This window comes from Furipterus horrens, unplaced genomic scaffold (assembly GCF_987537825.1).
Source record: "Furipterus horrens unplaced genomic scaffold, mFurHor1.1.pri manual_scaffold_8, whole genome shotgun sequence".
Lineage (NCBI taxonomy): Eukaryota > Metazoa > Chordata > Mammalia > Chiroptera > Furipteridae > Furipterus > Furipterus horrens.
This window is the reverse complement of record NW_028327178.1, coordinates 187,684-200,902: the sequence shown is the minus strand read 5'-3', so window position 1 is coordinate 200,902 and position 13,219 is coordinate 187,684. Positions and strand designations below refer to the sequence as shown.

Sequence of the window (13,219 nt, the reverse complement as noted above, 5' to 3'; positions counted from 1 at the left end):
GCCGCGTGTGCGTCGGCCGTGCGTGCGCGCGTCCGCGCGGGGCCGGGGGCCAGGTGAGCGGTCTCGGGCCGCCCGCGGTCGGAGGGGCGGGGTGCGTCGGGCCCCACCGGCTTCACCGGGGAGCCGCGCGGAGCCGGGAGAGCGCGCCCGCGTCGCCCCACAAAGGCCCCAGGTCAGTCATTTCGGCACACGTGCTCTCCAGACCCACGCGCGGTTTGCCTCATCTGCCAAAAGCAGTTTCTTCACAGGAAAAGACCCCAACCAACGCGCGAGACTTGGGTGTGAAAGTGTTTCCGCTCCGGCCCTCGTGGCTCGTCTGGTCAGAGCGTCGGCCCGCGACGGAAAAGTCAGGGTTCAGCCCCCGGCGCGCCCGCCCCTGGTCCGGGCACCGAGGGGGCGGCCCACGGGTGTTCCTCCCACGCTGACACCCCTCTCTCTCATGTCCTTGGGGGCATGTTAAAAAAGCAGGAAGAATTACTCTCTCCCATTCTGGGGACTGACTTCTCACTTCTTTCTTGTTGGTATCGTTTGCAGCACAGAAGTCTTACATTTTGATTAAGTTCAGTTTATGTTTTCCTTTTGTTGTTTGTGCTTTTGGTCTCACACCTAAGAAACCAAGGGCATGAATGTTTGTCCCTGTTTTCTCCGAAGAGTTTTATACTTCTAATTCTTACAGTTAGGTCTGTGGTAATTTTGAGTTAAATTTTGTGTTAGGCGTCCGACTTCATTCTTGCGTGTGGACACCCAGCTGTCCCACGCCGTTTACTGGGAAGAGCTCTCCTTCCCCAGCAGACTGCCAGGCACCCTCGTTGAAAACCGATTGGCTTTAAACGCACGGATTTACTTCTGTGGTGTCAGTTCTCCGCTGATCTCATGTGCAGCTTTGTGTCAGTCTGTCCTGATCCACGAAGCTTTGTAGGGAGTCCTGGAATCACAAGTCCCGCAGTCCCTCGCCCCCCACACGGATGCTGGGTTCGCGCGTCAATCTCAGCGGAAAAGGCACCCGGGGACCTCGGCGGGGTGTCCGTGGAATCTTCAGACCAGTTGAGGGAATGTTGCCATTTTAACAAGATTAAATCTTCCAATCCATGCGTATGGGGTTTCTTCCATTTATTTAAGTCTTTAAATTTCTATGACTTAGTTTCCAGTGTCCACATCTTGCACTTAAATTTATTCCTAAGTATTTTATTACTTTTGATGCTATTTAAATGATTATTTTAAAATGTTTTCAGATAATCCCTAGAGTACAGAAACAAGGTTGGTATTGTGTCCTGACCTTGCATTGCGCAACCTCGCAGTGTCGGTGGGTGGGCCCTGCTCAGAGGGAACACCCAAGGGTCTTGGGAGACATGTTTAGAAGAGCCGCGTCACCCAGTCCGAACTCTGAAACGGTCCTCACAGACCCCCAGTGCCTGCAGCCTGAAGATCCCCTCGCCTGGCGGCTTCTCCACAAGTTCTTATCGATGAGCCCCGCCCCGCCGGCCCCCCCCAGCCGCTGTGCTGCTGCCCATCAAAGACGACAGATGCGGCAGGGCCTTCTTCATTCTTACGGCAAAGCCACATTTTAGTCTCTGTCATAACCGAGTGTATTAAACACTTTCGCTTGTCCTAAACGTGTGGATTTGAATTCATAGTAAACCCGCGCACAACTGGAAAGCTGCTCTTCAAGTCCCCAGATTCCCAGGCCGGAGGCGTGCAGGCCTGCCCGAGCCTTCACTCGCCCCAAGCTGAGGCCTTGCCCGCCGCTCGCCCCAGTTCCCGCCCCAGCCAGCACCGCCCTCCAGCCCTTCAGAGCCACCGTACGCACGCAAGGGCACTTCCTGTGCGTCCCAGCCACGACTTCCGCTGCACTCCCGCTGGGAACTAAAACAGGGGGCGGGGCCTGTTGGTCCCAGCAGGGGCCGGGGCGGGGCTAAGCGGGGAGGGGGCGGGGATAGGTGGGGCGGGCAGGTACCTGGACGCTGCTCTTTGACCCTTGGCGTTCATTGTGAGGAAGGTGGCTGGGAGGCTGGGTCCTGAAATCTGGGGTCCTTTGAAAAGGTAAGTGTGCCTCCATATCACCCTGCCCAGGCTCTGTAGCTTCAGCTTCACTGGAGAGGACACTCCAGCGTCATCGCAAGATGTCGATTCAACACGGGAGGAGACAGATACCGTGTCACTCCCGAGTCGGACTGCACAGCCATTCTCGGCGGTGCAGATAGACTCTTAAGAAGCTACACCATCGTCTCTCGAGACGGACGGCTGCCGACGACGACGGCTGCCCCTAGTATGTCGTGGCGAGGGCGGAAGACTGGACGGAGTTCTGCCACATGGGTGTGGTGGTGACACCAGCCCTCACCTGGGACAGGTGGCCCCATTAGAATTCTAAGACCTATCCTGCCCACATAGCAAGATCGTAAAGGTTTGTACAGGGAAGATGCAACGTTGCCTCGTTTGCGAGAGGAGGAAGCGGCTTCAGGGACTCTGCCAGAATCTAAAGGTCAATATGGACAGATACTATTTTTCTAAGCTGTAGGCAATGCCACATTAAACTTTAAATGGGTAAAATTCGGATACCCACGTCAGCTCTTAGTTCATAGTTCACTTCTTTATGTGACTCCAGTTTTGTAGGAGTGTTGCACCTGGTTTTGCTAAGACAGTGCAATAGTATTGGTTTTAAATTGCGTTGGATTTGTTGATACCTGGTGGCTCAAGAAACCTTACATAAAAGGCACATGCAGTGCAGTTTTCATTAATCCTGAACTAGCAAACAGATCCTGGAGGAAACTGTAAATCCTTCGGCATATCTTAATCTCCTAGGTCCCCTTATCTAGTCCTACAGATACTCATCAGATAAGCGAATCAAATATTTCAGCTCCTTTGCTGGACTCCTGGCCATGATTGCAGATGGTCAGAGTCGAGTGCGAGGGAGAGACCAAGAGAGCGTGAGCCCTGCCTCTGCCCAGTGCTCCGTCACTGTCACTTTCACTTCTCCCGACTGGGAATCACACACCCTTTTAGCATTTGGAGCAGCCACAACTTGCTTGGAGAATCTTGGATCCTTTCTACATAAAACACTGGCAACAATGGTGTGATGGATGCATGTCATTGTTCTTTAACCAATACTAATGGAAAGTCACATACAAAGTGGTCAGGAATCAAGCTGCTTCTCTGCAAAAATAAACTAAAATCTTCTTCTTTTGAGTAACGTTCTTTTAATCTTTTAGTTAAAGTCCAAAAAATTTTTTAAACCAATTATGCTCTAAGCTTTGAACAAATTTTTAACATTTTTAGCTAAGTCATGACAAAGATAAAATGCATTCATTAGACTCAATTATTGAAACATGACTGGTTTTCCTTTTGATGAAAGCTATAAAATGTTAGAAATACCTTATTTTTAATCAATAACAAGGAACATAAAACCTTACTTAATTCATTTGACAGATAACAAAAATGTATTATTTTCACAGTAAGAAATCATCAATGTAATTTCCAAACCTGTAGAGAATTTTTAGAAGAGTTTATTTGAGCCAAAACTGAAAATTGTCAGGAGGCAAGATCTCATGTGCTCCCCAGAATGACAGTTTTCAGTTTCTTTTATGCTTTTGGAACCACAGAGGGAATGTCAGGAAGATTAACTGAAGGGGGGAGAGGAGCTGGGGATTGGGTTACAGGGGACTTAATGAATCCATTCCTTTCTTGAGGGTGGCCACACTTCAGGGGTCTGAAAAATAGGGTTAATCTGGCATTTCAAGGTTATGTTAACCTAGACACACAAAACCAATAGACAGGATTTTCTTAAGGCAAAGATAAACGTTTTTACTAAAAAAGTTGTATGTCTGGGGTGTGATCTGCTGAGTTAGGAATTTATGACCAGGTCACCCTGTGAGATTACTTTATGTAGATCCATTTTTTCCCCACAATTTTATTAGTTATTGCTGCATATGTAACAAATTATCCTAAATTTTAGTGGCTGGGAAAAACAGACATTGTTATCTCCTAGGCATTCAAGTCAGAAATCCAGGAGTGGCTTGCCTGGGTGGCTCTGGCTCAGGGTCTTTCATGAAGCATTAATCAAGGTGTTGGCCGGGGCTGCAGTCATGTGAAGGCTCCCCCGGTTGCTGGCAGGCCTCTTAGGTCTGCTTCCAAGTTCAGTCTCAGCCTCTGCACAGGCTCCCTCCCAGCGCAGGGAGAGCGCGGGCGGGCAGTGACCTCACATTGCATCGCTCTGCCATCTTCTGTTCACTGGAAGCACACCGTAGGCTTGGAGTCACCGGAGGGTGTCTTCAGAGCTCTGGGTCTATTGACTTTCAGAATGAATTCCAGCCTTGTTGTAACGTAGAAAATCTGGAGAGTTGGAGGGCACACAGGTTGCTCTCTTACAGACCCTATCTTGACAGCAGAAACCGCGGTTGTCTCTGCGTCGGCCATGGGGAATCAGGACCTCCCGGGAGTGCTGGTGTCTGCACTCGAAGAAGCATCTGGTATATGTGAAGACCATGTTGGAGAGCTGCAGAAACACTTTAATCTCATCACCATGCAAGAATTTCTGGAAAATAAAACAAAATTGGGTCCAAAGATCCAGGCTGTGTATATCTGGGGCGGAAAGCCCATTATCAATCAGGAGCTACTGCAGAGCCTGCCTGCCTTGAAGATTGTTGCCAACTCCGGAGCCGGCCTAGACCACCTGGACCTGAAGCTCCTCGCCAGCTTTGGTGTGAAGGTGGCCAACACGCCTCAGGCTGTTTCCAGCCCCACGGCTGACATGGGGATGGCCTTGCTGCTGGCGGCAGCCCGGAGAGTGGTAGAAGGTGAGCCGTGTTAGAGATGCTGGTTTTCCCAAGGGATCTGAAGGCAGGCACTTATCAACACATGACGAGTACAGTTTTACCTTCAAACTTCTAATCTTTTTCTGGCCCTGATCTCTTAGCACTACAACCAGGTCTTGGTGGCACCTGGGAACTGGAGTCCCTTCTGGTCATTTGCAGCCTGCTTAATGCCCAAGCCCAGCTCCCGGGCATAGGTAGTTCAGCAGTCTGTTTTCTCCCTCACCGCTCACTCATGTGACAGGTGGGAAGTGTGTGCATGTGGTCATTTCAGCACCACTAGGAAATGCCCTGGGGGTCATTCACTGGCTGGTCAGTGTGCCATCCCAGGGGGAAGGCCTACATATGAGTGGGCAGAATACCACCTGTCCATACACTGGACAACTCCGGGGCATCCCCAGGAAAGGCAGTGTGTCCCCTCAACACTTGTCCATCCTCCTGATGGAGCTTTGGTGTGAAGGGTCTGAGAGAGAGAAGCAAGAAGTAGGTTCTTTCTGTTTCTGACCGCTGCTTCCACACATACACAGTCACACGTCCTCACAGCCACACACACACACACACACAGTCACACACACGGAGTACACATGTACATAGCCATACACAAGTACTCACAACCACAAACACAGCCACACACACAGTCATATGTACACATAGCCACACATGTACTCAGTTCCAGTCACACACATACAGCCACACATGTACACAGTGAATTACTCAGTCACATGTACACAATCACACACACAAACCACACAGATATACACATGTACATAGTCACACACATAGCCATAACACGTACAGCCACACAGTAACGTGCACAGTCACACACACAGCCACACACATACTCATAGTCCAACACACACACATACATACAATCACCTATAGCCACACATATACATAGTTACACACATAGAGTATACATGTACACAGTCACACACAAGTGCTTACAGCCAGACACGTACACACAGTCAAACATGTACTCACAATGACACAGATATACACATGTACAGTTACACAGCCATACACACACAGTCACATGTGCACAGCCACACCCATACAGTCACATACATACACAGCCATACACACATAGTCACGTGCACACACACAGACACACTCCAAGCCAGTTTTAACTGAAAAGGTTTCCTTAATGTGAAAGGACTTGCTCTTCGAACACATTCCACCAGGAAGTGCCGGCTGTGCTGTGAGGACGCTGTGTCTGTCCCCCTTCCTGCCCTTGCAAGAGCGTTTGTTTGCTATCACAGAGAAATGCATGAGAGCCGTGTTCTGTCACCGGCATCCTCTGTCCTTGTCGCCTGGACAGAAGGTCTCAGGAAGGGCTGTGGGTTTCTGTGTGGTGCTGTCTCCACTCCCCACTGTCTCCTCTTGTGTCTTAGGTCACCAGCTGGCTGTCTCACCAGACACAGAGAGCTTTTTCACAAACTGGATGGGTCGGGAAGTGACGGGGGCCACGCTGGGGATCGTGGGCATGGGCAGCATCGGCTACAAGGTCGCTCAGCGTGCCAGGGCGTTCGAGATGAAGGTTCTGTACCACAACAGGAAGCGCAGGTGAGCCTCAGCGAGGACTTGAAGTGCGCTGAGCAGAACTACGCCGTCACTGCCTTGGGTGAGGCTTGGATGTGTGATCCTTCCACTTCTCATAAGACCTCCTATTCTTCCTTCCAGAAGGTGGGACTGATGGTCCAGGAAGGGATCGTGGTAGTTTTACAATTAACCAGAAATGTGACCGTGCTTTGTTTCCATTTAAAAAATTCACCAGACAGGGATTGTAACTCACCTCTAATTGTTCTTTTCTTTGTTTCTCAAGTGCTTTTCGATCATGGGAGATGCAGGCCACGCCCACCGAACAATCTGATGGGTTTCTTTAGCACTGAGCTATATGCTCACGCATTCATCCAACCTGAAAGCCACTTCCTCTCGCCTGTGATTCAGCCCAACACCAGTCCCATCACTTCTGTCTCCGGACAACCCCCCAACTTGCCTCTTGTCTTTACCTCATTTGCGCATCCCGGAGGGGCTGACGTTCTGCTCTTGAAGGCCCAGCACCCCCTACAAATCGGCCAGCACATGACCGCTGTTCACCACCTTTAGAGGCTCCCTGGTGCACAGAATGCAACTCTGGCTGAGGGGAAACCCATGGCGGCATGCTGAGCTGGGGGGGTTTTATGTCAGGACCCCTCCCCTTTTTAATCACTGTTTGCACAGTGGACAGTATGAGCAGAGGGCAGAGGCAGAGGCCAGGGCTCTCCAGGGCGAGGTGTGCAATGTGGGCAGGGCACGGAGGAGGAAACTGGGTGTGCTTCCTTCCCAGCATGCCCAGGTGCATAGAACTTTGTATGCCGTGTTTGTGCGGCAGGGGTGGCTCCCTGCTGTGACCTCCTGCAGCTGGGAATTCCTGCTGAGTAACCAGCTGTCTGGGGTGGCCAGAGCAGGGCTTCAGATTGGACCAAAACCAAAACACAATCCTGCCCATGCCAGACCCTTGGATCCTTTCTTCTATTTGGCAGGCAGCACTTTTAGGCCCTCTGCTTTTCTGTTCTGTTTTCTGGGAATGGGGATGTGATGCCCACATTCAGTGATACCCTGATAAGACTGGAAGCGTGTCTGACTCACGATCAGGCTTGTCCCGGGCTCTGGGGGGGGGTCCCAGCAGAGTGAGAGGATGCCCCTGCTCTCAGGGAGCTCTGGGGCTGTGGGAAACCCTGCAGACATGGGAGTCTGCCCTCCAGGAACCCAGTGCCCATGGGGTTCCGGGGCTGTGTCCTGGACCCATGTGGGGGACAGACTGAGTCCCTGGCCCCCATCAGAAACTCCTTCCTCGGGGAGCTTAATGAATTTCTGACTAGAAAACGTGATTTTTCTTCCTTGATATCTTCACAGGAAGTTGGAGGAAGAGGAAGCTGTTGGGGCCACTTACTGCGAGAGGCTGGATGACCTGCTTCGGCGATCAGACTTTGTGATGTTGGCTGTGAGCCTGACGCCCCAGACCCAGAGGATGATCAGCAGGCGGGAGCTGAGGCTGATGAAGCCCACCGCCATCCTCGTCAACATTGGCAGAGGTACCAGCCCACTGTCCGCATGCAGGCCCCCGTGGCTGGGCGACCACGGAGGAGCAGATCCCCCGAATAGACCCTCAGCATCTGTAGTCAGCCTTTTCCCTGAGCGGCTGAAAAATCCGCTTAGATGGGTGGGGTGGGGAGCTTCTATTTAGAAATATTTCTGTTTTTGTCTTCACATTTTTTTGAATCTCAAATCAGTATGGGAGCTTTCAAATCCAGGTTTGGGCATCTACTCCGGGTAGAGGCATCGCAGTTTGATCTTCTAGGTGTAATTCAGCAAAACTTACAGAGATGAATTTTCTGAGCCTTCACTTTAAAAAACAACTTACTTAGCACTAGTCTGGTTACTTGGCATTCACGCAGTGCTGTGTGTGTTTGTATACAGGAGGTAGTGGGCCCTGAGCTGTAGCCAGATATTGGGGTGGGTTGGTGTGGCATTTATAAAGAGACAGAGTCCTCGCGACCTCCGCCGGTGACAGCACACGCGAGGGACAGGGCCAACACCAAACGTCCAGGCTGCTGGCCTCTGCAGGTTAGTGGCTGAGGATGTAGACACCGCACTGCCCCCGCCACACGTGTGCCGTCTGTGAACAAACAGTGCTGCCCTGCAGCTCCCCTGGCCGAGCCAACATGCTGAAACTTCTCTGAAAATTCAGACCCTCTTTAGGCATTATGTGCTTCTGGGAATGGCACAAGCCAGTGAACACAGGAAAAATTCTGGAAACACAAACACTCCAGGAAGGGGCCTCGGATCCAGCTTCTCCTGCAGCCACTTGGGCAAGCCAGGGTGCTCTGTGCTCTGTGCCCTGATGGGGGGCAGCCGCTCCCAGCCAGTCAGTGGTGGGCGCCTCGTAGGTCTCTGCTGGAAGGGAAGGGTTTCTGCTCAGCATCAGCCCTGCTGTTTTGTGTTTGAAGTGAGAGTTATAGGTGGCGTTTGTGGCTGCTGAGCTCTTCAGTATGGATGTGGGGCTGTGTGGGGAGGTGGGGTGAAGAAGCGAGCCCAGCCCAGGCTCAGGGCGGGGTCTGCGCGTGCGACCTTCGAGTCGGTAACCAGGAGCCTCGGCCTCCTCGTCTGTCACATGGACATCGCCTCTGTGGGCTGTTGGATGGTTCTGCGCACCTGTGTGGGGATGTGCTCGGAACAGCAGCTAATGTGACCAAAGTGCCTTTCTCGTGCACTAACGGTGGTGACCACAGAGGACTTGTCTCCTTGGCTCAGGTCTGCTCATCGATCAGGACGCCCTGGTGGAAGCTCTGCAGACTGGGGTCATTGCAGCAGCAGCGCTGGACGTGTCGCACCCCGAGCCCCTGCCCAGGTAAGGACAACAGACAGACTCACAGTCCTCCAGCCAGAGGGGCCTGCCAGGGGGAGGGGCCTCAGACAATCCTGCTCTGGCTTTCGCAGCTGTGCTGTCACAGAACTGCAGGGTCTTGGCCCGGAGGGGCCTGCAGGCCTCTGGGGACCTGTCCAGTCCTGCAGAGTCTGTCCTCTGCTTCAGCACCTCCATGGACGGGCGGATTGCACGCAAAAGCAGGCCCTGTGAATCAACCCCTCCCCCAAGTCACCTTCCTCCTGTCAACCAGGAGCCCTCCATGAATCCCTGGCCCTGGTTGCCCTCTGGGGCATCAAAGGATAACTTTGGTTTTCTTCTCTTTTGAAAACCTTCATGTGGTTTAAGACTACTCATATGTTTTTTCTTAGTCTTTTTTTATTTTTACTTTTTAGGCTAATTAACTTCGTATCCTTCAGTTATAGCCTAAGCAACAGCATTTCCAGACACCCTGTCATTATAGTCTTGCAGCATTTTGTTTTTTAAGGTTCTCTGGAAATCGCTCTCGAGAAATGAACATGATGTTCATGTTGTAGCCTGACCACTGTAGAAAAACGCACAGAGTTTGTGTGAGCAGCACCCTTAGCTCATTAAGTTTTTACTCAGCTAAAACTGTTTCTTTTTAGTCAGCTAAAATTGAAATTGTTATTGCCTTGTTTTTTAAACATATGCATGGAAATTCTGTTTATTTCTATTGAATTTCACTTGTTATTTTTGCTTTAGTGTTTTGACCCAAAGATCCAATTGTCATTTACTTTGAACTCAATCTGTCATTCTTTAAACTCACGCTGCTCGCTCCAGCTTTGATTTATACCTAGTACGCAAATTACAGTAAGCTGAATGGCATTACAACCAAGTTTAATATCTAAATTTATCAAGATTGACTGTAGAACTTATAGACATTGCTGAGGAAAAAATACTATTTAGAACAGTGTTTCTTAAAAGGTGGCCTGGAGACCCTTTCAGGGGTCTGTGAAGTCAAAACTATCCTCATAGTACTGTCAGATGGGACTTACCTTCCGCTCGTGTTTTCTCACAAGCCTCCCCATGTCATGTGGTGCCACTCTGACAGCTAAAGAAGTGTGTGCTTCTGTATTATTGTATTAGCTTTCTTCAGTTTTAATTTCTAATACAGTAAATGTTGATAGACTCCTACATAAATAAATGGGCTTTTCAATTTCTAAAAGTATAAAGAGGTCCTGAGCACAAGTGTTTAAGCATCACTGATGTAGAACAAAGGATCATTTCAATATAAATTAAGAAGCATGAACATTTTAAACAGTTCTCCACTTTCTCAGAAACCTAGATGTCATGTGGTCAGTCACCTGTGCTGTCTAGTCTGCTAAAATGAGCTTTTTATTAGATTCACTAACATGACCCAGGCAAATACCAGGGTTATCTCCCAAAGTTCAGTTTAGGTGGTGCACTCCTAGTGCCCCATGGGAAATCATTCTTTCGACCAAGAGATTTAGTAATTATTTTATGAATAACTTAATCTTTACATATCCATAGTAATTTCTAATCTCTATATTATCTTTATCAGGCAGACTTTTCTAGGGGGAGAAATTAGGTTGTTGCTTACTGTAGAAAAAGGATATTAGGGATTTGTTAGTCATACTACAAAAGTGTTCTTTGCCTTACACAAGGATTTATTACAAGATTATTTTAAAAAGAAAAAATTCATTTGTTGATAGTGTCAGGAGACCCCAAGATAATCTTCAGGCTTAATGATTTGGTAGACAGACTCACAGAACTCAGAAAAGCTTTCATACTCACCCTTAGTTATTACAGTGAAAGGACACAGATTAAAATCAGCAAAGGTAAACAATCCAGGAGAGACAGGTTCGAGCTCCCAGTGGTCCCCTCTCAGTGGGGCTGTATGGATAGTAGTTCCCACTTCCAGCAGTGACGTTTGACAACACACACATCAAGTATTTCTAACCAGGGAAGTGCACCCTGGCCTCGGTATCAAGGAGCCATGTGGCCATGGAGTACCCACGTGTCTGACGTTAGCTCCTTAGTCTCCAGCCTCTCCAGAGGTCATGACACAGCAGGCCAGGTCCCAGGTGAGCAAAAACAGGCATTCACCCCAAATTCCATGGTTAGCATAAACTGCCTGGCTATGCTCAGGTCCCCAGGATGAGGAGACACTCTCATCAGGTAGTGTACCTCAAAGGTCCTTGTTTGGGATGTGCAGGGTCTAAGGACTCCATGCCTGCCTGCTGAGTTAATCCTTTACTTCAGGAGCCATTCCCTGACCCTAGACCTAGGCTGTCTTACAGCAAAATGATCCTATTTATTGGAGCATCTATATGTATTAGTTTTTACATAACAGATGCAGCGATAGTGTCAATATGACTCTGCCTAACATTTGGAAGAGCCAGTGTGGGGCATGGATACACTTCCAGCAACAACTGACCCATCCTATGAAGCCATTGTGTGCATTTTTGTATTTTTTGTACTGGTTTGTTTGCCCATTGATCTGCCACTCTTTGTGCCTTGTGACGAACTCGTGCGGTACTGCGAGTGTGTAAATCAGCTGCTACTTAGCTAAGTCTCGTGTTTCCTTAGGCCAGTCATTTCCCACTGGTGTCACATTCTAAGGAGGCTTTAACTCAACCTCCCAGTCCAACTGATCATTAATATCAGTATTATCATGATCTATTTCCATGAGGTCGTTGGATTTTACCAACAATACTAGTGTTACACCATATCCCAATATGATCATGGTATAATTCAGTGTCATTACATGACAAATAAATAACAATCACAGAGATATTTGCTATGCTTTCTCAGCAGAATTGGCTCTTGCCTCTACACCAGATATTATGGACAGGTGTCACAGTTGTGCATGATGCAATTACCTCCCTGCGGGGAGGACAACTGTTTTCAGAAGTGTTCTCATCCCTGCTAGCCGTACTACAGGGTAGGCCTTATGTGGATCAGTCCCCGGGACTGGGGCAGTCATAGTGACAAGTGCTGCCAGAGAACTGCCACAGGTTTAGGGGTCCATAGCATTCCAAAGCTGTGCCCTCAATAGCCAGGATGGTCACATGGCTACTTTGGCCTCTGTCTGTATTAAAGTAGTCAGGAGGCCCTGGTGGGTCGGGTTACAGCCCTTTCCCAGTGCTGCTAGGTTCTGGTGTTAACCATCTTGTTGAGTCTGCCTGACCCATTTCACTAAGAACCTCACCTTTCCAGACTGACCCCATCCTTTGCGTTCTTTCTGGAAGAGAACCCCCTCTAATCTGCTAATTCTAGTTAGTAAATGTTTTTCCTCTGAACGCCACTCCTCACAGGCACATTCTGCTTGTCCTGCAGCGCCTGGACTGGCACCCGTGTCCCCCCGGGCCCTTTTCTGCCTTGGGGGCCAATGTGTAGTTCCCCTTGCACGTTGCGCCATTGCGTGCGAATGGTCGGGATGCAGTTAGGATCTGTGTTTTGCACCCAAACACGGAAGGTCCCTCATATGAGGGTTAGATGAGTGGTGGTCATACCTAGGTGTTATTTAGTGTACGCGGTGAGCTTCCTATAACCTCCCCCACTGCAGGGTGGGGACAGGAAACCAGAATACGGAGTTCAAGAGACCAAACAGCTCTGAATGGTTTTCCTCAACGAATCTATATTCCAGAGACCATCCTTTGTTGAGGCTGAAGAATGTCACTCTGACACCGCACATCGGAAGCGCAACTCATCAAGCCAGGCGGCAGATGATGGAGGACTTGGTTGGAAGCATCCTGGCTTCTCTCAACGGCCTTCCCATTCCTAACGAAGTGCTCTTGAAATGATGTGTGTGGGCTGAGAATTCGGAGGCATGAGACAGGGCAGATTAAACGGGAAAACATTATTTTGTGTGTTGTACTGACATTAGAGTCCAGCCTACAGATTGGTGTGCCGTCGCTGTGACTGAAAAACTAGGGGTGCCGACGGTGCGGGCCGTTTGCCGAGCACCTGCCAAGCGCCTTCCTCCCAGCGTCCTCACCTCGTCCTCCAGGCTGCGCTGCGAGGG

At 49.7% G+C, this 13,219-nt stretch overlaps 1 protein-coding gene across 1 annotated transcript; it reads left to right on the top strand.

The window, feature by feature from the left end:
• Positions 1 to 4,408: 4,408 nt before the first annotated feature.
• LOC150002419 (uncharacterized) lies at positions 4,409 to 12,998 on the top strand. The gene is made up of 5 exons (XM_090285366.1): positions 4,409 to 4,790; positions 6,197 to 6,368; positions 7,701 to 7,879; positions 9,099 to 9,195; positions 12,842 to 12,998. The coding sequence occupies exons 1-5, from the start codon at positions 4,409 to 4,411 to the stop codon at positions 12,996 to 12,998; spliced, it is 987 nt and encodes a 328-aa protein (XP_090141492.1).
• The last annotated feature ends 221 nt before the right edge of the window (positions 12,999 to 13,219 follow it).